Source organism: Sapajus apella, unplaced genomic scaffold, assembly GCF_009761245.1.
Source record: "Sapajus apella isolate SASKATOON/1434 unplaced genomic scaffold, GSC_monkey_1.0 scaffold6, whole genome shotgun sequence".
Lineage (NCBI taxonomy): Eukaryota > Metazoa > Chordata > Mammalia > Primates > Cebidae > Sapajus > Sapajus apella.
Genome location: NW_022436946.1, coordinates 63,262,575 through 63,289,713, shown reverse-complemented (window position 1 = coordinate 63,289,713; position 27,139 = coordinate 63,262,575). Strand labels below are relative to the sequence as shown.

The following is a 27,139-nucleotide window of genomic DNA, read 5'->3' as shown; positions in this document are numbered from 1 at the left end:
TTTTGTATTAGTAACGGGTTTCACCATGTTGGCCAGGCTGGTCTCGAACTCCTGATCTCAGGGGATCCACTCACCTTGGCCTTCCAAATGCTGGGATTACAGGCATGAGCCACTGTGCCCAGCCTTATTTTATCCTGAATTAATAAAGGCCCCTGTTCTAGCTGACTCAGATAAAAATGTTATTCTGGTTCACTAGGTCCTTAGACTTTTATGTGCTTTGCTGGTTTACTATTTTAAGGAAACTACTTACTGAATGATAGATCATTCTTTTCTGTCTCCAAATAGTTCTCACCGGGGATAATTTTGCCACCGCCTCTTTCCAGGCGGACATTTTAGGCTGTCATGACTGAGAAAGGGGGTGCTACTGGCATCTGGTGGGAAGAGGACAAGGATGCTGCTAAAAGTCCTATAATGAACAGGGCAGCCCCCAAGACCAAGAATTATCCAGCCCAAAATGTCAGGACAGAGATGAGAAATCCTGGTACAGCAGTTAAGAGTGAAAATTATGGGAGACTAGACTACACTTTGGTTTAAATCCAACTCCACTACTTACTAGCTATGTGAATGATCCCAAGCAAGTTGACTTCTGAGCCTCAGTTTCCTCATTTCAAACTAAGGGATAAAGTACCTAATTCACAGGGATACAATCAGAATTAAGTAGAAATATGTGCTTAGTTAAAACTTGGAAAAAAAAAAAAAAAGAATGTAGCAAGTTAAAGTACAAAAGTTACATGCAATCATCCCTTTTAGTTTGTATTCCTTTACAAACATTAATAGACACACTGATGTCTTCTACCTTCTATTTAGCATCACCCTGTATCAAGTAACAAATGTAACTGCTCTAATCACATTATCTAATATAATCTCTTATACTTACATTCTTCTACTTTAATAAACTAACCATAATCAATTGTCTTCTGAAAGAACTATAGGAGTTATTTTATACTGCCTATAGCATATCCAGAAGTTTGCAAAATAGAGCATTAAAACTCTTTGTAGTCTTCCTTCTTTTATACTATCATCAAACCTATAAAGTATATTTTCCTTTGGTCCTGGAACAAGCACGAGTCACTTGGATAATCATGGTACAAGAGCTACTACATATTTTACTCTGATCCCATTTTAGAATTGAAGAAATTGAGGCTCAGAACTTGTCAACTTGTCCAACTGCACAATTATCCACAGAAACTAGAACTTAACTCCCTGCTTATGAAGTAATAGAAATATGTAGAAGCATCCTCCTCTTCTTTTGAATCCCATAAAGAGCACAGAGAATTAGCCTTGAATAGTATTAAAATAGTATTAACAGTGATTATTGTTCTCACATTCTTCAATTACCCCTCTTCTCAGAAATTGCTAACTTCTTTTTAAGAGCTAACTTCCATTCTTACCCAAACTCAGTTTCCTTCAGTCTTAAGCAGATACCTGCTTAACGATTCTCTAAAAAGGTCTCCCCAGTTAGTATAACTCACATCTACTTGTTTTCTTATCGTACTACCTTATTATAATTTCAATACTCATTTTATTTTCAAAATCCATCCATCCATCCCTTGGGGTGGCAAGGGACACTACTGGCAAAGAAACAGTCTGCATGAAGAGAGATTTAACATTTCCTACTTCTCAGAGAAAAAACTCACTCCACCCTTAAACCAAATGTATTAAGACATTTAACAGCTAATATTTAACACATTTTCAGGAGCACATTCTATAAAATACGTAGAAAATATGCAACACAGGCCAGGCGCAGTGATTCACACCTGTAATCCCAGCACTTTGGGAGGCCGAAGCAGGTGGATCACCTGAGGCCAGGAGTTCAAGACCAGCCTGGCCAACCCTGTCTCTACTAAAAAAAAAAAATACAAAAACTAGCCAGGCACGGTGGCTCAAACCTGTAACCCAGCTACACAGGAGGCTGAGGCAGGACAATCACTTAAACCCAGGAGGTGGAGGTTGCAGTAAGACGAAGGAGTGCCACTGCACTCCATCCTGAGTGACAAAGTGAGACTCCGTACCCCCCCAAGAAAAAAAAGGACAGACTTTTCATTTTGCCAATTTACCAAAATTCCAGTTATTTACAATTCTGATTATTTTCATAAACATGGTATATGGTCAACAGCAAGAGTTCAATAAACTCTTTTACACTTTTATAGATCATTGGTGTTTATGGCTCTGAAAACCTTCAAGTCTTTAAAAGGGGTGTTATGCATTTGTTTAACAAGTCTGATCAACACCTGTTATTTTCCAATTAGTATATCAATATTAAAATTTATACAATTTTTAAGTATACAAATTTCACTCACATTTGATTTTTTGCTGCTTGCCTCTGAGCTTTTCTTTCTTTCCTTTTCTGATCTGGTGGCTTGGCAAAAACAATTTCAATATTTTCTCCCTCCAAGTCTTTGCCATTCATTTCTTCCATAGCCTTAAAAAATTATGTAATAGTCAATATAAAAATAGGCCTTTCAGACAATGATTCATTTAAAGAAAATCATTTATCATTAATGTTGGAAGGACAAGAGAAAGCCTCATGCAGGCAGTCAGATAAATTTAAAGATGCAGCTCAACTATTTTTCATTTTTACTCAGAAAACTGCCAAGGTCACTAAAACCAAAAGGTTAGTTTGAGTGGATTCCATAGACTTCCAAGTGTCCACCAATTTGTAAAAATATCCTGAGATTCTAAAATGACTAAAGTTGTTAAGTCTGATTTAGATTCCTATAATTCCACCGTATTTACCTTGACAGCACCATCTCGCTCATCAAAATGAATGAATGCATAATCTTTTAGCTTCTTCACTCGTTCCAGTTTCCCAAACTGACTAAATGCCTTTTCTAAAATCTCTTCTGTTACAGTATTGGCAAGGTTGCGTACAAACAGCACTTTTACCTAGGGGGAAGAAAAAACCTCCCTGTATTATTTCCAAACAGTTCAATTTCTAAGATGTCACCACCCAACCCTGAAAAGTTAAATCGCAATCCATTAGAAGAATGTCAATATAAAAAACAAAGTTTTCCATTCCTTCGGTAAATATCAAGGAGCAGAACTGCTGGATCAGGTTAGAAGACCTCAAATAGAGGCGTTGCCAGAAAAGATATACAGATGGCAGTCTCATGAACATTGTCAATATAATGTCAGTAGGGAACTGCAAGTTTAAACTATCAGAATAACCAAAATCCAAAACACTATAAATCCAAGTAAGAATGAAGAACAACAGAAACTCTCAGTCATTGCTGGTGGGAATGCAAAATGGTACAACAGCCCCTTTGACCCAGCAATCCTGTTCCTTATTATTTACCCAAAGTTGAAAACTTGATATCCACTACAAAAACCTACACAGGGATGTTTATAGCAGCTTTATTCCTAATTGCCAAAAATGTGCCAGATGCAATGGCTCACTCCTGTAATCCCAGCACTTTGGGAGGCCGAGGTGGGCAGATCACCTTAGGTCATGAGTTTGAGACCAGCCTGGCCAACATAGCGTAACTCCATCTCTACAAAAAATACAACAATTAGCTGGGTGTGGTGGCACATGCCTGCAGTCCCAGCTACTTGGGAGGCTGAAACATGAGAAACGCTTGAACCCGAAAGGCAGAGGCTGCAGTGAGCCATGATTGCACCACTTCACTCCAACCTGGGCGACGGAGCGAAACTTTGTCTCAAAAAAAAAAAAAAAAAAAAATCCCCAAAATTGGAAGAAACGAAGATGTCCTTCAGTGGGAGAATGAACAGCTGTGGCACTTACAGAATAGAATATTGTAACTGACAGAAAGAATGAGTTAACAGCCAGCCACAAAATGACATAGAGGAACTTTATTTATTACCAAGAGAAAGAAGCCAATGTGAAGGTTATATATGGTTCCAACTGTCTAACATTCTGAGAAGGCAAAACTATGGAGACAGCGACTGCCAGGGGTTGAATGGGGAGGGATGACTTAGGAGAGCACAGAGGGCTTTTAGGGTAGTGAAACTATTCTGTAGAATACTATAATGGTGGAAACATGGATATACATTTCTCCAAACACACAGCACGTGTATCTAGAGTGAGACCTCATGTAAACTACAGATTTTAGGTGATCAATCTACATCCATCAGTTTTAACAAATGTACCATTCCAATGCAGAATATTGGCAGTGAGGGAGGCTGTACCTGTGTAGGGGGCAGAAATCATAAGGCAATTCTGTGTTTTTTGCTGTAAACCTAAAACAGCTCTAAGGAAGTCTATGAAAAAGAAAATGTAGACTCTAGGCTATGTTAGTAATAAGTAATTATTTTGCATTAAAAAAAGATCATCTTTTCCTAAGAATGTAAATACCATGCCCTCTAAGAGAGCTATTGAAATGTTTAACGCTTAACACAAGTGGTCAAAACTAATTAGAGCCTGCTTTGAAATCTTAAAGGGGGAAGGACTGTTAAAAACATTACTAACATAAACTGTCCCCTCAATCCTGAAAGTTTCTCAAAGTGTAACTACAAAGTTTAACCTTTTTACTAACATTATCGCTTCCTTGTAAAATACCTGAATACCACCTGAATATGCTAATCTGAAGTGCTAACCCAGCGAGACTTTATAGGCCAGAGGAAGAAAGAATCCAACTATGTTCTGTCCCCTAAAACCATTTATCCTTCAATAATATTCATAGTTCTCCTGGCAGTTCACATAACCCTCCATTTAACTGAACTAGTGGTATCTGACACTTAACCTCTAAGTAATAAAGGGGGATTCTTAAAAGACAAAGGATAATGGGGCATGGTGGTTCATGCCTATAATCCCAGCATTTTGGGAAGGAGAAGGACTGCTTTAGGCCAAGAGCTTTAAGATGGGCCTGGGCAGCATAGGGAGACTCACTCTGTCTCTTCAAAATTTTTCTTAAAAATTATCCAGGTATGGTGGTGCACAGCTGTAGTCCTAGCTACTTGGGAAGATCTCGAGTCTGGGGCTAGTAAGCTATGATCATGCCCCTGCATTCTAGCCCTGGGCCACAGAACTAGACCCTGTCTCTTACAAAAAAGAGGGCAAAAGATAGAACAAGTAACTGCAAATTATTGACTAGTGTGTAATAAAGTGTTGACTCAAGAGATGTTTATTCTCATAGAATGACTCCACTGACTGCTGAACCCAAGATGCCTAATAATGGCTAAATGTAACTGCAAGCGGCTCTGCTGGGGTCAGTACAAGTCACTATTTTTAGGAGTAGGACTTTTAACCCCAAAACCATGTAATAAGCTAATGGTGCCATTCTCAAAAACTCAAATTGCTCTTAACCACACAAAAATGGAAGTGAACCGTCTACAGCATCTAGGCTAACTACTTCATTTTAAGATTGTGATAGCTATACAATTATGGCTAAGTATCCATGAATCAATCACTACTTTCACTTTCCAGGCACATAGTATTTCCAGTTTGAGCTCCCTATTCCCTTAGTAAATAACATTTCTCTCAACTCTAAAAATATGGTTTTAAAAAAAATGTATAAAGGGCCAGGCATTGCAGCTCACGCCTGAAACCCCAACACTTCAGGAAGCCAAGGTGGGCAGATCCCCTGAAGTCAGGGGTTCGAGACCAGCCTGACCAACATGGTGAAATCCCATATCTACTAAAAATAACAAAAATTAGCCAGATGTGGTGGCGGGTGCCTGTATAATCCCAGCTACTTGGGAGACTGAGGGAGGAGAATCAATTGAATCCAAGAGGCGGAGGTTGCAGTGAACTGTGATTTCGCCATGGCACTCCAGCCTGGGCAACAAGAGCAAGACTCCGTCTTAAAGAATAAAAAATAACAATATAAAAATGTATGTAATTGACTTCATGTTTTTTGCCCACCTCCACCCTTCTCCCAGCCATCCCTCAAAAAAGATTTTTAACTTGACTATCATTACCTTTGCCATAACCTCAGGATCAGGATCTTCTATAGGATCAGCCCATTCAACAGTTCCAACATTCCCCCAGACTTTGACTTTACCACTCATTAACCTACGCCTTGCCTGGGCAGCTGTTTTATGATCTTCATATTCAAGAAAGCAAAAGCCTCTGTTTTTTTTCTTGTCATCCGGTTGGTGGTATAAAATGACGTCTGTAAGACCCTCTGCAAGTAAGCAACCATTCCAGGGAAATTAGATGAAATAACTAGCAAATACAATTGAGTCAAATGATTTATTTCTCTAAAATACTACTTAAATATCAAAAAGGATAATAATCTCTTTTCTTCACTAGACATCCTTATAAAAGAATATCAATAACCAGGTCTAAATTATTTTCCTAATCTACTGTTTCCGAGTTTTTCAACACAAATCTCCATGGAAAGAAAATGTGTTCTTTTTAATTAGACCTAAGGACTATTTTTGTTTCCAATAATTAAATCAGAGAGGCAAATAAAAATGTTCATATAACTGTTATGAGAGAAAGGCAGTATAGGTCAAATACAGCTAGATATTTTTATTATGCAAATACTTTTCTGGCCTTAGATCAATGGCTTTATTTCAAAAGAAATGTAAGTTACAGTACTGCATAAAAATTTGCAATGATCCTAGAGTTTGATAACTGACTGATAATTTGTTAAACACTGTAGGCTGATGAAAATATTTTCTAATAAAAGCAACCTGTCATAAATGTTTTATAGTTCAAAAAAATGTTACCATGTTGACAATGTATAAACTCTGCTTATGGGCCGGGCGCAGTGGCTCATGCCTGTAATCCCAGCACTCTGGGAGGCCAAGGGCAGATCACTTGAGGTCAGGAGTTTGAGACCAGTCTGGCCAACATGGTGAAACCCCGTCTCCACGAGAAATACAAAAATTAGCCAGGTGTTGTGGCACGCACCTGTAATCCCAGCTACTCAGGAGGCTGAGGCAGGAGAATCACTTGAACCTGGGAGGTAGAGGTTGCAGTGCCACTGCACTCCAGCCTGGGTGACAGAGCGAGTCTCTGTCTCAAAAAAAAAAAAAAAAAAAAAGAGAAAAAGAAAGAAATCCTGCTTATGGAAATACTTATTATTCCTGTAATTTGAAGAAAATCAAATCATTACTCATACAATTCTACTAAGAACATCAACACCTAGAGAAAGAACACACAAAGAAATACAATCTTCTAAAACACAGGAAGAATAATGATTTTGCAGAATAAATTCAAATCCCAGCTGCATTCCTTACTAACCTGTACAACTTTTAGCAAGTTATTTCCCAAATCCTTGAGTGCCCATCTGAAAAATGGGGTTATCTACACTTGAGTTGTAGTAAGGATTCAATGAGTCCATAAATGTGTTTAGAACAATGTCTGACACACAGATATACGCCATTATCTTCATTATTAAAAGCTGCACCTCATTCCAAATAAATCCAACTTACCTGTTACTTTGCTAAATTCTTCAAGAATTTGTTCCTTGGTTTTACTCTTAGGAATAGAGCCCACAAAAAGCCTATTGTTGGCAACTGAGATGCAGACACCAATGTGTTTTCCAGAACGAATTTCATGATTATTATACTGAAAGAGGAAAAAGTGCATCATATATTTAAATTACTTATAATATCCAATTAGAAGAGTTTATTATAAAAGATACACAAGAGCAAACCATCCTTTAAAAAGTAGTTTACCTTAATTTCCATAAAAGGGAATTATAGACTGAGAAACAGATTACATTGGTAAGACCCATTAAACAAGTTTGTGAACTAATTTAATGCAAAAAAAAATTAAATCCTTTATATTTAGGAAACTGAATTAGGAATCAGATCTGCAGCAGCTTAAATTCAAAAATTCCCAGTTCCTCAATAACTTAACTTTTACTTAAATTCATCTCGTCAACCAGTTATTCTCATGCAGCGAAAACTGATTCCAAGACCAGCAAGATCTCTGCCTTTCTGTTAGGCAGCACATTAATCTATTTTTCCATTTTCCTTTCCTCTTATTAAATGGGGCAATAAGAAATTTTGGGCTTCAAATATTTAAGTCTAAAAAAACAGCTTTTATTTCTGAATCCAACTGTACTTTTTCCCCATTTCATTATGCACATAACGTTATGAAAGAGAAAGAAAACTAGCTTGGTTATGACAAAAGTATATAGAAACAACTTTAAAACTACAGCAAAAAGTAAATTTTTAAGTAACCATATCCCACAGATTATCATAAAGCAGAGTCAAAACACAATGTATCAAAGTAACAAATCTACCATTAGTATTATTTACAAACCAAACTTCAAAAGTATCCAAGTTACCTGGAAAAGTGGATTTATACGGGTTAGTTAAAACTGCCTCAAAATTTATGTTACTAATAATGGCAGCAGCAGCAGCAATAATTATTGATTAATCCTCCTGCACCTAACCTCAAAATCTATTCTACATGTGGAGCTACACCAACTAAATAACCAACATCAATTTCCATACAACTTTATAGAACCATCTTACAACATAAGAACCATTCTTGCTATCATGCCGTTTCTTGCTAGGTACATCAGGTGTAACAGAAGAAAACACGTCATTCAGAAAGTCTCAAGTCTTACCTTTCTCCACCTCCAGATAATCAAAATTTAATAAAGTTCAAATACCATACCTCCAGTTCAGAACAGTCTCTTGCTTTCTACCCTACTATTACGTACGGGCTATTGAACTGCATGGCCATCCCGATCCCAGGTTTATCTCTATTTCTCTACATTTAAGCCAGAAGCACAATATTTAAAAAATTAAAAAGATCACTCTTGCTACTTCTCCTTTCTCTCTCAAATGCCTTTTTATATCAATTCTCAAACATAGTTTTTATACTCCTACAGCTCTGAAGAAACTCCTTTCCCTGAAACTTCCACCATACAAATTCCTCTGGATACCTGTAAATTGAGTTCAACCACCCAATACTTCAATCCATAAATCCTATAAAGGTCAACAAGACACTCTTCTATGTTAACACAGACCAACAGTTTTGAACAGGAATGATTTTTACACCCCAGAAGACATCTGACATTCTTGGTTGTCACGATTTGGGAAGAAGCGGGGACTTGCTGACGGTATCTAGTGGGCAGAAGCCAGAGATGCTGATAAACATCTTATAATTCAGAAGACAGCCTGTCACAAAAAATTATCTGGTCTAAAAGATTAGCAGTGCTGAGGTTAAAAAACCCTGCCATATACTTTTTCTCATACGGCATTCATGTCTTTTTCTTCCATTAGACTAATAATCTTTTAACAGCAGAAATGTGTTTCCTGAAAATAGTAGAGCTATGGCTGAATCCATCATTGCATGGAATTATGGACAAGTAGATTACAATGCCTTATTTTATAAATGAAAGTAAACTAAGAACAAAATAAATCACTTTAAAACATGTACGTTCCCTAGAGTCTTATAATCATCTTGCATCAAGCAGCCAGCCTTAGCAACAAATCAGTGGTTTTCAATTTGGTCATGCAGTCAGTAATTCTAGCAGTTAATAAAAACAATCAAAGCCGGGCACAGTGGCTCAAGCCTGTAATCACTTTGGGAGGCCGAGGCGGGTGGATCACGAGGTCAAGAGATCGAGACCATCCTGGTCAACATGGTGAAACCCCGTCTCTACTAAAAATACAAAAAATTAGCTGGGCATGGTGGTGCATGCCTGTAATCCCAGCTACTCAGGAGGCTGAGGCAGGAGAATTGCCTGAACCCAGGAGGCGGAGGTTGCGGTGAGCCGAGATCGCGCCATTGCACTCCAGCCTGGGTAACATGAGTGAAACTCCGTCTCAAAAAAACAAACAAACAAACAAACAAACAATTAAAATCTCAGAAAAAGGTGGAAAAAAATACCAAGTTAGGCAAAAACAGTTATTTTTGGGGTGACCAATTTTGGTATAATGGGGGAAACTGGTGTTTTCTAAATGTTCTAAGAGCAGGAGCTATTAACTACAAGAAAATACCTAACTCTCAAAAACTTGTAACAAAACCTTGAATTCTTAGTTTTACCAAGAAAAGACACCATTGAGAGGAACCAAAATCCTTGTAAGAAATCTATGAGGGAAGGACAAGACAACAGAGAATGGAAAAATTCCGTGAAGGTAACAATAATCAAAAAAATACAGGGAAGACAGCAAATCTGTAACATAGGCAACACTTTCATTAACCATCAACATTAACAATGCTACTTCAAATTATTAATGACTTTCCATTATTACCTACAGAAAGACCACTTTCTTCCTTCCTATCAATCATCACTAGCCCTGATGCTAATCAATTTAGCCAAGGCAAAGTAGGTATAAAGTACAAAGGAGAGCTGTGGTCTCCGAATAACATAGGTAACACAAAGATTTAGCAGGACTTATAAATTAAACTGCTGATTCCTCTCTATCCACATTTTTTCAATTAAAAAAACCGAAGACGGCCGGGTGTGGTGGTGGCTCCCACCCGTAACCCCAGCACTTTCAGAGGTCTAGGTGGGCAGATCTCCTGAGGACTTCAAGACTAGCCTGGCCTAAAAATAGAAAATTAGCGAAGTGCAGTGGTGCGGTACACACCTGTGGTCCCAGCTACTAGGGAGGCTGAGGCAGGAGAATCGCGTGAACCCAGGAGGGGGAAGTTGCAGTGAGATGAGATTGTGCCACTGCACTCCAGCCTGGATGACAGAACAAGACTTGGTCTCAGAACAAAAAAAAGAAATCTTTAATGTGGATGGCTTTGGAGGTAGTGGCTTTGCTGAGAAGTTAGGACTGAGCAACTTCTTCTGTATCAGACTCCAATTTTGAATTGCTAAATTTCTGGGAATTTGGTGACTACGAAGGAAAAAACGTGACTTAAAATTCTGAGCTTCAATGACAGCAATGCTCCAGACTATACTACCATGTTTTTAAAAACTGAAACCTCGCCAGGTGCGCTCAACACTTTGGGAGGCCGAAGTGGGTGGATCATCAAGACCATTCTGACCAACATGGTGAAACCCCATCTCTATTAAAATAGAAAAAGTAGCCAGGTGTGGTGGCACGTGCCTGTAGTCCGAGCTACTGGGGAGGCTGAGGCAGAATTGCTTGAACCTGGGAGGCAGACATTGAAGTGAGCCAAGATCACGCCACTGCACCCCAGCCTGGCAACAGACACTCCGTCTCCAAAAAAAAAAAAAAAAAAAAAAAAAACCTGAAACCTCACATTAATGATAATTAATGTTCATTTCCTATTTGGTCCATCTCACTATAGTACTAAGCTTGAAAGCTAGATTTTTTTGAACTAACTTAAGGCCAACCTTTCTACAGTAGGCAAGATGAGACTTTTTTTTGCTTATTTTTGATACTACTGTAGTGTCCTAATACACTTACCTCTTGAGTTAGGGTTTACTAGTATTAAATTAGAATCTCCATTCACATTTGTTTTTTGTATTGCCCCATTCTCCATCTAACTCAATGTAATCCATCTGCTGGGATACTTTTTTTTAAGGTGATAGAGCGGCATTAAAGAAAGCTTAAGCAATTCAAATATACATACAAAAAAGCACGCATAATCCATAGATGGAGTGTTGCTTCAGGAAACATTAATGTCTAGATACTGCTTTTGTTATAGTTGGACAACATAACCATAGAGCCTCCTTACTTTGCTCCTTTAATGATTTATTTTCATTGGAGAGCTAGTTTACTCTGTTACCCATAATTGTTTCAAGTTTTTTTGTGTGTGTTTTTTGTTCATTGTTACCAAGGCTATAGTGCAGTGGCATGATCTTGGCTCACTGCAACCTCCGCCTCCCGGGTTCAAGCCATTCCCTCACCTCAAGTCTCTGGAGCAGCTGGGTTTACAGGCGCCCACCACTATGCTGGGCTAATTTTTATATTTTGAGTAGACATGGAGTTTCACCATGTTGGCCAGGCTGGTCTCGAACTCCTGGCCTTGGGTGATCCTGCCCTCCTCGGCCTCCCAAAGTGCTGGGATTATAGGCACGAGCCATGGCACTCAGAGTCAAGATTTCTTAATTATAAAGTCTTCTTTACACTGAGCCAAAATCTACTTCCTTAAATAAACCTATGTGTTTCCCCCAAATGACAGCATTTCATACACCTGGCACACATGCACACGACTCAGTTGTTCTTTATGCTTGATCATTTCTTCCTTGACAGTGGCAAACTCAAGTACCCCCAAGAAATACTGACACTCAAGTGTCACTAAAGAGTGACATTCTAACACGATATTGTAAATGCAGACTGAAACTGAGAAGTCTAGAATAAACTGGAGCTTATTACTAATATTCCACTTCTAGACACCATACCACTCTTACATGTCCATGTTACCCTAGCTTATTTGGCAACCACACCACATTACTGACTGACACCACAGCTTACTTGTTAAACTAGTTGTGTAAATACTTAACTTTTGTCAATTCCATCTTGATAGATACAAACTTTCTTTCCCAGGTGATCAAAAATTTTTCAGATTCTGATTGTCATCCAAGGCATTAATACTGGATGCAGATTCAAGTTACCAAACATGTCATGAGCAGTCCAACTACACCTCCATTTCAATCACTGATAAAAACTGGAATACAATCTGGAGCATAACACTATATAGCCTTTCATTTCTCTTTCAAAATCTTTGACCTCTCTCCTTTCCATTGCTGCCACCCTCCTTCCTGGCCTTTGTTCTCTTTATTCAAATAACCATCATTATTCAGCCACTTACATCATGCCACTAGGTGGGGAAGCACCCTATGCAGCTTAGCCCCATATGAACTCCTGGAACTGATTTTATTACAAGTTTTATTTCCACAAAACACTGCTTCAACTAGATGCACTTTTTTTCTTCATTGTGTCGCTCAAACCTCTTTACTGCAAAGCCATTAACGCAGTCTCCCTTCACCTTCCTTTACCCTTTGCACCATTTGCTCCCATTTTAACACTAGACTCTCATGTTCTGTAAGTGCTCCTATGAAACTGTGTATCTGCAGTAAAAGTTTTCACGCTAAACACAATTATTTCTGCTAAACTATTACTAAAATATTTCTGAACCCATCTTGTCAACTGCATTCATCAAAATGGCTCTACAAGAGGCAAAAGCAGGTGGATCACTGGAGGTTGGAAGTTCGAGACCAGCCTGGCCAACATGGTCAACATGCTAAAAATGCAAAAAAAAAAATTTAGCCAGGCATGGTGGTGGACTCCTACAGTCCCAAGCTACCTGGAAGGCTGAGACAGGAGAAACACTTGAACCCAGGAGGCAGAGGTAGTACCACTACATTCCAGCCTGGGTGACAGTGAAACTGTCTCCCAAAAAAAAAAAAAAAAAAAAAAAAAAGGCTATACACACATTATGATGGTATACACAGCCAATTTGGTGAATAAAACCATCAGAGCTATTAAAATTGTTTATCTGTAATGTGCAAATAGATTTCATCTATTCCAATGTTTGTAACATGGACGCTATTAGCATTTCATCAGGATAGTTCCATTAAATACGACTGTCATGGAATTGCAGCATCACTGGTCTTGGGCTCCAATTCCAGCAACACACCACATATATACATAAACACACCTGCCTGCCCTCCTTCATGGTCTTTAAATCAACATGTGTGGTGAGGGAAGAAAACATCATCACCTATTATTTACCCTAATCACTAGAGCAGAAAGTAGCACAGAAATGCAAATTGAGGCAATTAAAACAGCAAAATGGTCCATGAGCTACATAGGAATATGAGATAGCACCAGTCAGCTAGTCAGATTATTTATCCAGCACCTACTACATAACGGGTCACAGTTCTAAATATTAGAGAGAGAAAATATATATATAGATTCTAATGGGGAAAGACATGTAAATAATCTACAAACTCAAAAAAAAAAATTACAAGTAAAAAAATCACCCAAGCAAAATCTTTCTGAGACGGAGTTTCACTCCTGTTGCCCAGGCTGAAGAGCAATGGGGCGATCTCAGCTCACTACAACCTCCGCCTCACGGGTTTAAGCAATGCTCCTACCTCAGCCTCCCAAGTAGCGGGAATTACAGGTGCACGCCATCACACTTGGCTTATTTTTGTAGTATTAGAGACGGGGTTTCACCATGTTGCCCGAGCTAATCTTGAACTCCTGACCTCAGGTGATCCGTCCACCTCGGCTTCCCAAAATGCTGGGACTACAGGCATGAGCCACCACACCTGGCTAATTTTTGTATTTTTAGTAGAGACGGGTTTCTCCATGTTGGTCAGGCTGGTCTCAAACTCTCAACCTCAGGTGATCTGTCCACCTCAGCCTCCCAAAGTGCTGGGATTACAGGCATGAGCCACCACGTAGTATCTATTTTACCATTCTTAGGATATTGTCATGGGGCAACTGGGTGGTAGGGTGCTCAATGTCACAAAAAGTCTTCTACCTGACTGAAAAGAAAGCATCAGCCATAAATGGGCTGCTTTCAACTCCTATGACAGAAGGCAGCCTTAAAATGAAAATGGCCATGGGCTTGGCTGGGCACAATGGCTCATGCCTGTAATCCCAGCACTTTGGGAGGCGGCGGCGGGCGGATCACTTGAGGCCAGGAGTTTGAGATCAGCCTGGCCAACATAGCAAAAACACATCTCTAATAAAAATACAAAAAGTAGCCAGGTGTGGTGGTACACACCTGTAATCCCAGCTACTCTGTGGCTGAGGCAGGAGAATTGCTTGAACCCGGGAGGCAGAAGTTGCAGTGAGCTGTGATCACACCACTGCCCTCCAGCCTGGGTGACAAAGTGTGACTTGGCTGAAAGGGTAATTAAGAGGAAGAGTGGGGAAAGAGAGGTAAGAAGGAACTTGACTGGATAGGGCCTTATTTGTAAGCAATTTTTCAACATAGAAATGTTGTGATCTAATCAATGCTTCCAGATATAAAAGGGGCAACAGAAGGCAGTGAGACTGGTTAGGTTTCTTCAGTAGACTGAATGGTACAAATGGTACCTTAGACTACAGTAGTAGCAGCAAAGATGATAAAAATTGTTAGACGATAAAATATTTTGGCAACAGATATGACTTCCTTAACTCTTTACACTACCTAAACCACTACATAATTTAAAGTATCAGGCTACCTGGTGACATGTAACTTTTACAGTTAGCTTAAATCGTTATGTCTAATTAACACTAGGGACCCCAGCTAAAGAAACTCGGAGCCAAACTAGGGCTGGTATGTTTAAGAAGGAAGATAATTCCACTTACCTGGCAGAAAGGGTTGTTGAGGCAGAATTTAAAGTAATAATGTAGCATCTAGCAAAGTTCCTGTCCTTTAACAAGCACTCAAGCAGTACCTATTAATAACCTTTTCACAAGTTTAGTTCTTGCTTCCCTAGTTAATTATCATCATTTACTAATAAGATTTTTTTCATTCCCCAAAATAAAGGTAGATATTGGCTAGAATCAGGATCATGTAAGAAACTTGCAGTTGCGGCCAGGCACAGTGGCTTACACCTGCAATCCCAGCACTTTGGGAGGCCGAGGCGAGCAGATCACAAGGTCAACAGACTGAGACCAGCCTAGCCAACAAGGTAAAACCCCATCTCTACTAAAAATATAAAAGTCAGCTAGGTGTGGTGGTACACGCCTTATAGTCCCAGCTACTCACAAGGCTGAGGCAGTAGAATTGCTTGAACCTGGGAGGCAGAGATTGCAGTGAGCCAAGATGGAGCCACTGCACCCCAGCCTGGTGGCAGTGCAAGACTCCATCTCAAAAAAACTTGCGGTTGTTTCTAACTTCATGACTCTTCAACCGTTAACATCAATTAACCCATTTTTATAAGTCCACATAGAAACATAAAGTCTACAATACTTTCTAACCTAGAAGAACTAATCATTGCTGGATCAGTATCAAAAACAATGCCAAATACCTAAAACTATCTCAACCTAAGGTATTTCTCCACTCAGAAGAGAAACAGAGGTGCTTCAATCTCGTCTAATCTATATATAAACAACGCAAAGGAGGCATGAGCTATTTGCCCAACATTTAGTTATATATAACTAGAATGACACTTCAATTAAAAATTCACTTTGGGTAGAACTGTAACAAGTAGAATCTCAAAATGTAACACAGGAGAGACAGTTTCCAAAGTATGTTCCCTTGAGGAATATACTTAGAAAAAAAGGGTATTCATTTCCACAAACGAATACAAAGTAACAAAAAAAAAAAATCCAAATCAACTTGAAATTTGTATTTTCTCTAGAATGTTTCAATTACTTCTTTTTCTAAAATCTAGTCCTTTGTTGTGCTAAATACAAATCCACCAAATCCTACCCAGAGTAAAACATCCTTTAAAAAAAAAAAAAAAAAAAAAAAAAAAAAATGGCCAGGCACAGTGGCTCACGCCTGTAATTCCAGCAATTTGGGAAGCCAAGGCAGGAAGACCGCTTGAGGCAGAGTTCAAGACCCGCCTGGACAACATATTGAGACAACACCTCTATAAAAGTTTAAAAATTAGCCTAGCATGGTGGCATCCCCATGGTCCTAGCTGCTTAGGAAGCTGAGGCAGGAGGATCACGTAGGCCTAGGAGTGATAGTGAGCTTTGACATGACATTGCACTCCAGCCAAGGCAACAAAGACCCTGTATCAAAAAAAAATTTAAAACAATTCACTAAAAAGTAGGCTGGGTGCAGTGACTCATACCTGTACTCCCAGCACTTTGGGAGACCGAGGCAGATGGATCATCTGAAGTCAGGAGTTTGAGACCAGCCTGGGCAACACGGTGAAACTCCGTCTCTACTAAAAATACAAAAATTAGCTGGGCATGGTGGCACACACCTGTAATCCCAGCTACTCAGCAAACTGGAGGCAGAGGTTGCAGTGAGCCAAGATCACATCACTACGATCTCATTCCATCCTTCCACCTCAGCCTCCCAAAGTGCTAGGATTACAAACCACGCCCTGCTGGAAGTATCTTTTAAAAGGCAACAAAAGCCAGGTTCAGTGGCTCATGCCTGTAATCCCAGCACTCTGAGAGGCCAAGGTGGGTGGATCTCCTGAGGTCAGGAGTTCGAGACCAGTCTGACCAACATGGAGAAACCTCACCTCTACTAAAAATACAAAATTAGTTGGGAGTAGTGGCAGGCACCTGTAATCCCAGCTACTCGGGAGGCTGAATTAGGAGAATTGCTTGAACCTGGGACACAGAGGTTGCGGTAAGCCAAGATCATGCCATTGCACTGCCGCCTGGACAACAAGAGTGAGACTCCATCTCAAAAATAAATAAATGGCAACAAAATGCACAGCCTCCTATTAATTACGTAGTACAAAATACTTACGCCCCCAGAAAAAAAGACTCAAATCACAACAGAGAAACCCAGAAAGAAATATAAAACGTTTTACAAGAGTTAATTCCTAGGCCAATGAAAAGGGATGCTTGGTTATCCATAGAACTTTCTCCATTACATTTTAAAACTACATTAATAAGACTATATTCTAAACAGCCTACAGCAATGCGATTTTGGATCATAAAATATTTATTAAACAAGGCAATTACATAAACAGAAACATTTCATAGTGTCTAATGGCACTAAAAATCATTGTTACTACTGGATTATAAACCATCTTCCTCTAATGATGTATCTTTAAGGTTTCTGGAAATCATAAATTATAGTGATCACCTACCATAATTAGCATATTTCCATAGCAAGAATTAAGAATTAACCTACAGTGTCAGTTCAACGATTCTTTTTCAAAATGTTTAAAAAAAAAAAAAAAAAAAAAAAAAAGGATCTGACTCCACTAGCTAAATTCTGCAGTGGTCCCTCAATACATATGTAAGACTGGTTCCAGGAACCCATACCAAAAACAATGAATGCTCAAGTTCCTTAAATAAAACACGGTAGTGTCTGTGCATAACCTACAAACATTATCTCATACATGGGGTGTATTGTTATTTTTTTATTGGGGTTTCTGGGAAAAACTTCAATCCTCAGCTAGCTAGAACTGTGAATGCAGAAGTCCAGAGAGCCCACTATATTAGCTTTCTGTAGAAAGATACCTCATTGCTCAATCATTCTGCATTTTCACTTACTGCTTCTTTATTGCTACTTGGCAAAAATATTATATTATTTTATAGGAGATTAAACTAAAGGATTCTGGGCCAGGAGAGTTGGTTCATGCCAGTAATCCTTGAACTTTAGGAAGCCGAGGCAGGAGGACTGCCTGAGGCCATGAGTTCACAACCAACCTGCCAGGCACAGTTGCTCATGCCTAACATCCCAGCACTTTGGAAGGCTGAGGCGTGCACATCACTTGAGATCAGGAGTTGAAGATTGCCCTGGCCAACATAAATATCTCTACTAAAAATATAAAAACTAACTGGGCATGGTGGTACACCACTTGTGATCCCAGCTACTCTACTCTGGTGGCTACGGCAGGAAAATTACTTGAGCCCAGGAGTCAGAGGTTGCAGTGAGCCAAGATTGTGCCACCACACTCCAGCCTGGGTGACAGAGACTCTGTCTCAAAAAAAAAAAAAAAAAAGACGAATGGAACCAAGATAGTGAGACCCCCCACCTCTATAAAACCTAAACAAACCATAAAAACAAACTAAATGATTCCTAAGGTACCTCTTTCTAGAGCTCTAAAGAGCCCCTCAAATTGAGCTGCTGAATCACCAGTAAATCTGAATTCCCTCTAAAATAGGAAGTACTCTCTTAAGAAGGGTCATGATTTAAAAAGAAATATCTAAATTCCCAAATTCTCTTTGTAAAGACACTTAATATTCTTTCAGGTAGCATACTGTTTTACTGTTAAACTACTATCATATTCAATCATGCATACCATTGGGAAGTATTCAAGCAATATAGAAAAGGAAGACTTGGCCGAGTGCAGTGCCACATGCCTGTAATCCCAGCACTCTGAGAGGCTGAGGCAGGCAGATCATCTGAGGTCAAGAGTTAGTTCATGACCAGCCTGACCAACATGGTGAAATTTAGTCTCTACTATATACACATGGTTTATTGAACCTGGGAGGCGGAGGATGCAGTGATCCAAGACCACACCACTGCACTCCAGCCTGGGTGAGAGTGAGACTCTTGTCTCATAAAAAATAAAAAAAGTTGGAAAAATTACTAGGTCCTTACCTAACATCTGGTATTTTTAAATCAAATATTGCCACTCAACATAAAATCTTTGTTTCATCAACTAGAAATGCATCAGTGTCTTTTGTGAATTATTTTAGAGAAAAGGATGGCCCAGGTATGGCAAGGAAGTATAATAGCCCTTATCACAATTACTTTTCTTAAATCTTTTCACATTCCTATAAATTTAAACAGACAAAAAACATCACTAAGCCAGGAATTCTACCATGCTACCTTTCAGATGCTGAATCCTAACAACTATACATGCAAAGAATATCACTACAATGCTTGCACAGTCAATGTGGGAGGAAAAAAAAAAAAAAAACCTGCCTAATTAGTACTTCAAAAAATGTTTGGTAAATTCTTAGGCAAACTAAGAAAAAAAGTTGATATTAAAGACAGTGAATGTGAAAACTGAAGGGAAAAAAAGGACAACTTACCAGTTTAACAGCCTCCTGAGCTGCTTCTTTTGTACAAAAAGTGACAAACGCATAACCTCTATTGAGACCAGTGAGTGGATCCATCATTAGACGAAGATCCCATATAGGTCCAGCTTTCTCAAATAATGGAACAAGTTCATCCTCAAATAGATCTCTTGGGATCTTTCCCACAAATATCTGTAAATTAAATATTAAGTAAAAACCATGGAGAATTGCTTTAGGAAACCAGATACCTGTGATTTTACTATAAAAGGTACAAGTTTTTAGTTGCTTTACCTCAGTGCCAACAGAAGGCTGCTGACCTGAATAAACGGAATCTGGAGGTGGTCCCCCATACTTCCTCTGTCCAGTGGTCACATCAAGTGTGTAGCCTGTTCTTTCCAAGAGTGCCTTGAAGAGTTCAAATGTCATTAATACATAGAATTCACAAAACAACACCCATACAGTTAGCAGTTAATATCAATCTTGCTCAAATCTTTCCAATTATCTTGGCATGTTCCCTCATCAACAGGTTTCTGATGTCTGTTTTAAAATTTCCCTTTAATGTGTACTTGTTATACTCCCAAATTATTATCAAAATTTCAGGGTCATGGCCAGGCGCAGAGTGGTTCACTCCTGCAATTCCAGCACTTTGGGAGGCTGAGGTGGGTGGATCATGAGGTCAGGAGTTTGAGACCGGCCTGACCAACATGGTGAAACCCTGTCTCTATTAAAAATACAAAATCAGCCAGGAATGGTGGCGCATGCCTATAATCCCAGCTACTCAGAAGGCTGGGGCAGAAGAATCACTTAAACCTAGGAGGTGGAAGTTACAGCGAGCCGAGATCACACCATTGCACTCCAGCCTGAGCAACAAGAGTGAAACTCCATCTCAAAAAAAAAAACAAAAAAAAATTCCAGGGTCTTTTTCAAATTATTTTCTAGTCTCCACTTAATTACTGAATAGTGTGCTTAATAGACAACAATAAGATCAATCCATCAGCAACTTTCAAGACTGGATGTACTACTCTGTTATTACCAGCTTAAAAAAAATGATTATAACCAATTTGGTTGAGTATCTTCCATGTTTGGATCTCTTGTCCAATAAATTCCCTATAACCCCACTCCTAGGTGCATACTAACACTCTGGGCATTGTGTCAGTCTCAGAAGAAATTACACTTCCCAAACGAAGTCTAGAAACTTGAGAGCTACAGAAAAAAAAACTCCATTATTTGGCATTTACATGCCTTACTTCACAGGATAGCATGGGTCATTCAGGAAAAAAAAAGTAACAGCCAAAATGACTTTTAAAACTTTATAAAATTGTAACAATGTTACATAACCTCTACATTTTAGCTCTCAAAAAGTAAACTACTAAAATTTACAGAACTCATATTTACTTGGAGCATTAAAAGTTTATTCCTTATTTTAGGCAAAGTATAGAATAAAGTACCTCTCCATTATCTGAGGGAAAAAGTAAAGAATCATTCCCCTTCACCACGAAGCACAAAATTGGTTTTCTAAATAACAAAACCAATTTTTTTTTTTTTTTTTTTTTTTTGAGACGGAGTTTCGCTCGTTACCCAGGCTGGAGTGCAATGGCGTGATCTAGGCTCACCGCAACCTCCGCCTCCTGGGTTCAGGCAATTCTCCTGCCTCAGCCTCCTGAGTAGCTGGGATTACAGGCATGCACCACCATGCCCAGCTAATGTTTTGTATTTTTAGTAGAGACGGGATTTCACCATGTTGACCAGGATGGTCTCGATCTCTTGACCTCGTGATCCACCCGCCTCGGCCTCCCAAAGTGCTGGGATTACAGGCTTGAGCCACCGTGCCCGGCCAAACAAAACCAATTTTATTAGCTAGTACATTCTGAAATAAAGAGAGACTTAAAACTACCCATCTGACAAAATTTATCAAAATGCTATTAGATTTAGGATCACTTCAATCTCTGAAAATGACAGATTTTAACATTTTCTACTCAAAGGACACAATGTTTATCAAAAATACTGTATTTCATAAAAAGTTATGCCTTAACTTGGTCAGATACACTAAATGAATAACATATCATCTTTCCATTTTCTCACATGCAATCCCTGTGCTATAAAGGAATTTTTTTTTTTAACCTTGTTATGAACCAATTAACACTTTTTGTCAATCCAAAAAAACAAAGAGGCAGCTGGCATGGTGGTTCATGCCTGTAATCCCAGCAATTTGGGAGGCCAAGGCAAGTGGATGACCTGATGTCGGGAGTTTGAGACCAGCCTGATCAACATGGAAAAACCCCGTCTCTATTAAAAATACACAATTAGCCAGGTATGGTGATGCACGCCTGTAATCCCAGCTACTCAGGAGGCTGAGGCAGGAGAATTGCTTGAACCTAGGAGGTTGCAGTAAGCTGAGATTGCACCATTGCACTCCAGCCTGGGCAACAAGAGCGAAACTCCATCTCAAAAAAAAAAAAGGAAAGAAAAAACTGATTCCCCCCCAAATTTCCTCTAAAAATGTCTCTATGCCTTCTCACCACAATTTAGGTCTCATTAAAAATCTAAGCAGCAAGGCATGGTGGCTGGCTCACGCCTGTAATCCCCAGCACTTTGGGAGGCCAAGGCAGGTGGATCACAAGGTCAAGAGATCAAGACTATCCTGGCCAATATGGTGAAACCCCATCGCTATTAAAACTACAAAAATTAGCTGGGCGTGGTGGCACAGGCTGTAATCCCAGATACTCAGGAGGCTGAGGCAAGGAGAATCGCTTGAACCTGGGAGGCAGAGGTTGCAGTGACCCAAGATCGCACCACTGCAGTCCAGCCTGGCAACAGAGACTCATCTCAAAAAAAAGAAAATGGAAGCCACCCCTTCCACAAAAAAAACAAAACAAAACTGAAAGTCACAGACTAAATTGAACAGTTTAAAAATTTTAGTAAGTTCTAACTCACAAATGTATACTTAACTACACCTGAATTACAGTAGAGACAACTACATACCATTTTTATAGAAAAACTAGATTTATAGATCAAACTCAATTCACTCACAGCTAGAACTGTGAAAGCCCCAAATTCAAACAGCTAACTCCTTATTCCAATCTTTTCCATATTCTAGGTTTTCCCTGTTTCCACACCATTATAACAATGCTCAAGCCCTATAACCTGAACTGATTTTCTTAAACCATACACTTGGCTCAAGAGCACTGGCACACTACAAAGCACACCAGGTCAAAAGCTAATATGATCACCACATTGTTTATAAATAAGAAAACTCACCAATACAAAGATCAAAACCAAGCTGAATTTAAATCCATTCACTGTTCCATATGATCTTAAAAAAAAAGCCTACCTCTCCTTGCCTGTTTCTCATTTACATATCCATAACTAAACAATCTTATTGTTAAAGCTACTTTTAGAAATAATGTAATAACCCATACTAATGGAAGTGGAGGGCAGCTAGGCTAACGTTCTAAATTAATTGGGGTTTGAGACTCCCTAAGAAAAGCAGACAGTTACTAAACATGCATTCTCCACTAGTATTCAACTACCAGTAAGCTGGCTTTGCAGCTTTTCAAAAAGTAATTTAGAGTTATGATAGGTTTATTTCTTTAAATCTTTTATTTGGACTATCAATTTAACAGATTTAAACATCAGAAGCTGGATAACATGATAAACTTCGCAACAAATTGCTTTAGAAACAAAGGCAACAAACTATTTAAAAAACAGGAATTAGGAAAAATAAATTATCTCAATATCTTAAAAAAACATACATCCATTTCACAACCAAGGAATATTCATCAAAATCAGCAAACAGTTAAAAGGAGTTTAGAAATACATACCTTAATTTTTGCCTCATCTGGTCCTTTACTAGAATCTGCTACTTTGGTCCCTTGTTTTTCTCTCTGCCTGTAAGTCTTCATGACTCCACATAAAAAGGCACTTTTGTTCTGCAAAAGATATGTTCCATTCATATTTAACAATGGTCACATATGAGTATAATAAAATTTAGCAGACAGTATCAAAAATATTCAAATTTTTTAATTCTTTTCACACTGACATTAACATTACCTGAACATGAGAGAGATCACTGTCTTTAAACTGTTGAAGAACTGCCAATGCACCGTCTTCATTGAATTCTTTTAAAGCTTCAATAGCTCTTTCATCTAAATCACTATGTGCAACTAGCCCTGGAAAAAATAAAAGTTATCGGATTTTAATATTTTTGGAAAATATTTTCTAAAGACCATGTTGGCAATACAAGTACATGTGTCTGTACAATTCTTCTATTCCCTTTATCTATATCTGAAAAACACACACACTTGAGCCACTCTGAACTGCATCCTGAGCTAACTAAGCCCTACCAACCACACTTACAATAATGAGCCAACTTCTTTTACAGCTTTTATCTCCAAAGTCTGATAGCTCTGAGCACTAGTTATTTCCACAGCATATAGGCTTACGAGTCCTAAAATCAACCGACAAAGTACCAGGCATGACAACTGAATCTCTACTCAATTTCAAATACCACCAGAAAAAGTAACAGCCACACCAAAAAGACAAGAAAACAAGTCTACGGTTACCAAGTTATTTAAGAAGAATCCTACTATAAGAATACTCAAAAAAGTCTCATGGCCTGTTCTCAACATCTAGCAGCTGTTGCTACTGTCATAAACTTATTCATCAAGCCAGCATGCAAGCCAGCCTATAGCTCCTAACAGTCTCTTCATCCCTCCCTCTATACATCTTTACCTCTACTTCAAACTTAAATTAACCAACTATCACAACAAGCAAAACTCCAGTTCCCACACTTATTGGAAACCACAAAAAGTTGCTATTTTAGCTCAAAGCCAGAAATCCAATAGAAAAATTTCATAATGTAATTTTGCAAGTGTTAGTTCTTACCTGCAACGTAAATTTCATCTAGTTTTTCAGCAACTTTCTGTGGTAAACCAGCATCAAGCAATGTCTGAAAATTTTCTGAATGGATAACTGCAGAAGTAGTATCCATGGGCTCTTCAGTACCATTTCCATTAACATGTTCTGTAGCCATGTTTCCAGAGATCTGTTCAAACGCAATAAGCAAAATTAAACTAGGATCTTCAAAAAGAATAGAAGACAATATGAGAGCCCCATCTTTACTTTCTCTACCATTACTACACACCAGCTATCCTGTGTCTCCCTTTAAAAAAGCCTTACAGTCACTATCGCCTGACAAGCCAGATTTGGAGCACAGGGCACAGAAGGACCTATTCACTATATTCTTCCTTTGCACCACCCCTGACTCACCTGCTCACACTCCCTAGAAAAAACCGTATTACAAATACAGCCCTATCAGCACGGGTACGAGCCAGGGTGCCACATGCAGCTGTGCCCATTCGGAAAATGAGGTGTGTGTGGAGAAAGCAAAACTGGGCTCGTCTCTCTGAAAGATAAACCCCCAAAGTGCGCGCTTTTCCCGCCTGCCGCTTATAGATCGGTAACAACAGCCAGCGAAGAACAAAGCGCTCATACAAGCCACCTTCCCACCACCCAATTTCTCCACCCTTCAACCCCGCACCCCAAAGCCCGCCCGACTCCGCACCCAGAGCGGCAGCCTCACCACTGCGGCCGCCAGGAGCCCATTAGAAACACGTGCTCTGCGCCTTCCAATGTCCTACAACTTCCTTCAACGGAAACCCAACGAGTCCCAAACCAAGACGACCATCACCAACTCCCAACATCAACCCAAAGCCGCGGTGGGAACCCCCAGAAAGCTGCAGAAGCACAATCTCGCCCCTGAACACCGAAGCAGTGGCGGCGCCAGGCCACAGGCTCTCCCCGCCCCCCAGCGCCGCCGTCTCCGCCGTGACACATGGCTCTCCGCCCCGGGCGCTCCCCGGGAACCGGCGACCCCCGGCCGCCAGCCCGGCCGAGACGTGACCCGTGGCGCGCGGTGCAAGTCTCCACCCCTTACCCCTCCGTGCAGTGACTGCGGCGCCGGACCCGCAACCTAGCAGCGTGAGGGCGTTCCGCGAACAGCCCAACGCCCGTGGGACCATGAGCACCGCCCAAGCTCGCCGCACGGCAGCGGGACGAGACTCGCTCCTCTCCGCCCACTCCCGCGCCGCGGCGACCGCCACGACAGCACCAACTCTGAAGCCGTTCGCGGTCCGTGCGGGCCACGGGGCCGTGGAGGCGCCTCCTCCCGGAGCGCCGCAGACAAAGCCTGAAAAGCAGCAGCACATGGAGAGGAGGAAGTGGCCGCGCGGGCCGCGGCCTACTCCCAACCAGCCCCAGTCAACGTGCTCCTCTCCCCCTAGGAATCCATTTTCCAGAAAAGCCGGTTTCTCCCCGCGCCACCCTCCCCCAGCTTACTCCACAATGTCATGGAGCTCCCCTCCCAGACCCAGGTTCTGGCGGTCGTTACCTCCCCGTTGGGCTGAGGCGGAGGAATCCTGTCCGATGGTATCGGCTTGCGGAAAACGCGTGCTCGCTGCTCCCTATGTCCGGCGCGAGTGGAGCTGTTGTAAAATGGCGGCCGAAGCTCACGCCGCTGGCAGCAAACCCGATCCAGTTCCACTCGCCTCCGAGCGCGCTCCCGCTGCGCGCGCGCGCCCCCGCGTGACCCCCCTTCCCTTCCCTCCCCTCCCTCGCGCGTCCGCTTCACTCACTCTCTCAGCCACTGTTCTCCTCCAGCTCCTCCTTCTCCCCCTACCACCACCACCACCACCACTAGCCTCTGTCCGCCTTCTCTTGGCCTTTTTTATTCCCGCCCTCTGCTCCTTTCCCCTACCGCTCCCACTCCCGTCTGCGGTCCCTCAGGCACGAGTGGCCGCCTTTCCCCTTCTGGCTCGCACGCTCCCTCACTCCCTCCCTCGCTTGCTCGCACTCTCGGCCCAGTCCCCCAGTCCCTGCCGAGTCGGCTCCTCTCTTTCTCTCTCCCGCGCTGACGTGACGACGTAGCCTACGCCTCGGGACGCGCGCCCGCGGGCTCCGCCCCCCACGCCGCACCGCCTTCCCTGCTGCTCTGCCCCGGGGTTGGGGGGGGCACGAGACCCCGCCCTTCCGCTCCGACAGCGGCGGAGGGGCCGAGAGTGAATGAAAGACCCGCCCCTTCCCCTCCCGACACTACCCCTCCCGCTACCCTCCAGGCGGGGCGGGCCGGCTCAGCGTGTCCCACTCGTTCTCCTTTGTCAGGAGACTGGCATCTCCCCACCCCGCCCCACCCCACCCCCACCGCGACACCACGCGCACACCACCCCCACCGAGCTCCCGCCCGCCCCATTTCTGCCCGGTCCGGGGCTAGCGGGGCAGAGTGCTGTGGGCGCTGAGTGCGACCGCCGCTTCCCGGAGGGCACCCACCGGTCTGTACGCGCCCGGCCCCCGCCCCCGGCTCCGCGGCAGCGTAGCCGTTCCAGGCGGTGTCCACGCCGCTGCCGCCGCCCCGCGCTCTCCTTCTCGGGAAGCTGCAGGCGCACGTGTCCCCCGGGGCGGGGCGAGGCAGACAATGGGGCCGCGGGGGAGGGGAGAGGCGCGGAGACCCGCGGACCTATGGTCAGCTGCGGCGGCGGTACCCGAGTGCGGGAGTCGCCCCTCGAGACTCTATCTCCCTAGTTGGACAATGAGGCCTTCCCGCAGCCGCGCGGCTCCGCTTTCAAGGGAACGTTGGGCGAAGGGAGGGGTGCCCCAGGCTTGGATGAGGAAACCCCGGCTGCTTTTGAAGGGGGAACGGGGCTGGCTCCAGTGGAGCGAGGAGCGACTCCCGCCTTGGGAT

At 41.5% G+C, this 27,139-nt stretch overlaps 1 protein-coding gene across 7 annotated transcripts in view; it reads right to left on the bottom strand.

Moving 5' to 3' along the window:
- SYNCRIP (synaptotagmin binding cytoplasmic RNA interacting protein) overlaps positions 1-26,838 on the bottom strand; it is a 40,271-nt gene extending 13,433 nt beyond the window's left edge. For 2 of the 7 annotated variants that reach the window (XR_004267978.1, XM_032275338.1), the window contains exons 1-10: positions 25,793-25,963; positions 24,289-24,448; positions 23,455-23,573; positions 23,226-23,333; positions 19,696-19,809; positions 19,420-19,596; positions 7,342-7,477; positions 5,878-6,083; positions 2,737-2,886; positions 2,301-2,422 (exon numbers count right to left, since the gene is read on the bottom strand). Coding sequence is in view for 6 of the 7 variants with exons in the window: in XM_032275338.1 (XP_032131229.1) it covers positions 2,301-2,422; positions 2,737-2,886; positions 5,878-6,083; positions 7,342-7,477; positions 19,420-19,596; positions 19,696-19,809; positions 23,226-23,333; positions 23,455-23,573; positions 24,289-24,436 (1,280 nt within the window). In the remaining variant the exon portion in view is untranslated. Of the gene's footprint in view, positions 1-2,300; positions 2,423-2,736; positions 2,887-5,877; positions 6,084-7,341; positions 7,478-19,419; positions 19,597-19,695; positions 19,810-23,225; positions 23,334-23,454; positions 23,574-24,288; positions 24,449-25,792; positions 26,298-26,727 lie in introns of those variants that run through there. The other 5 variants (XM_032275341.1, XM_032275339.1, XM_032275340.1 and 2 more) reach the window with 4 other exon arrangements.
- Positions 26,839-27,139: the final 301 nt, after the last annotated feature.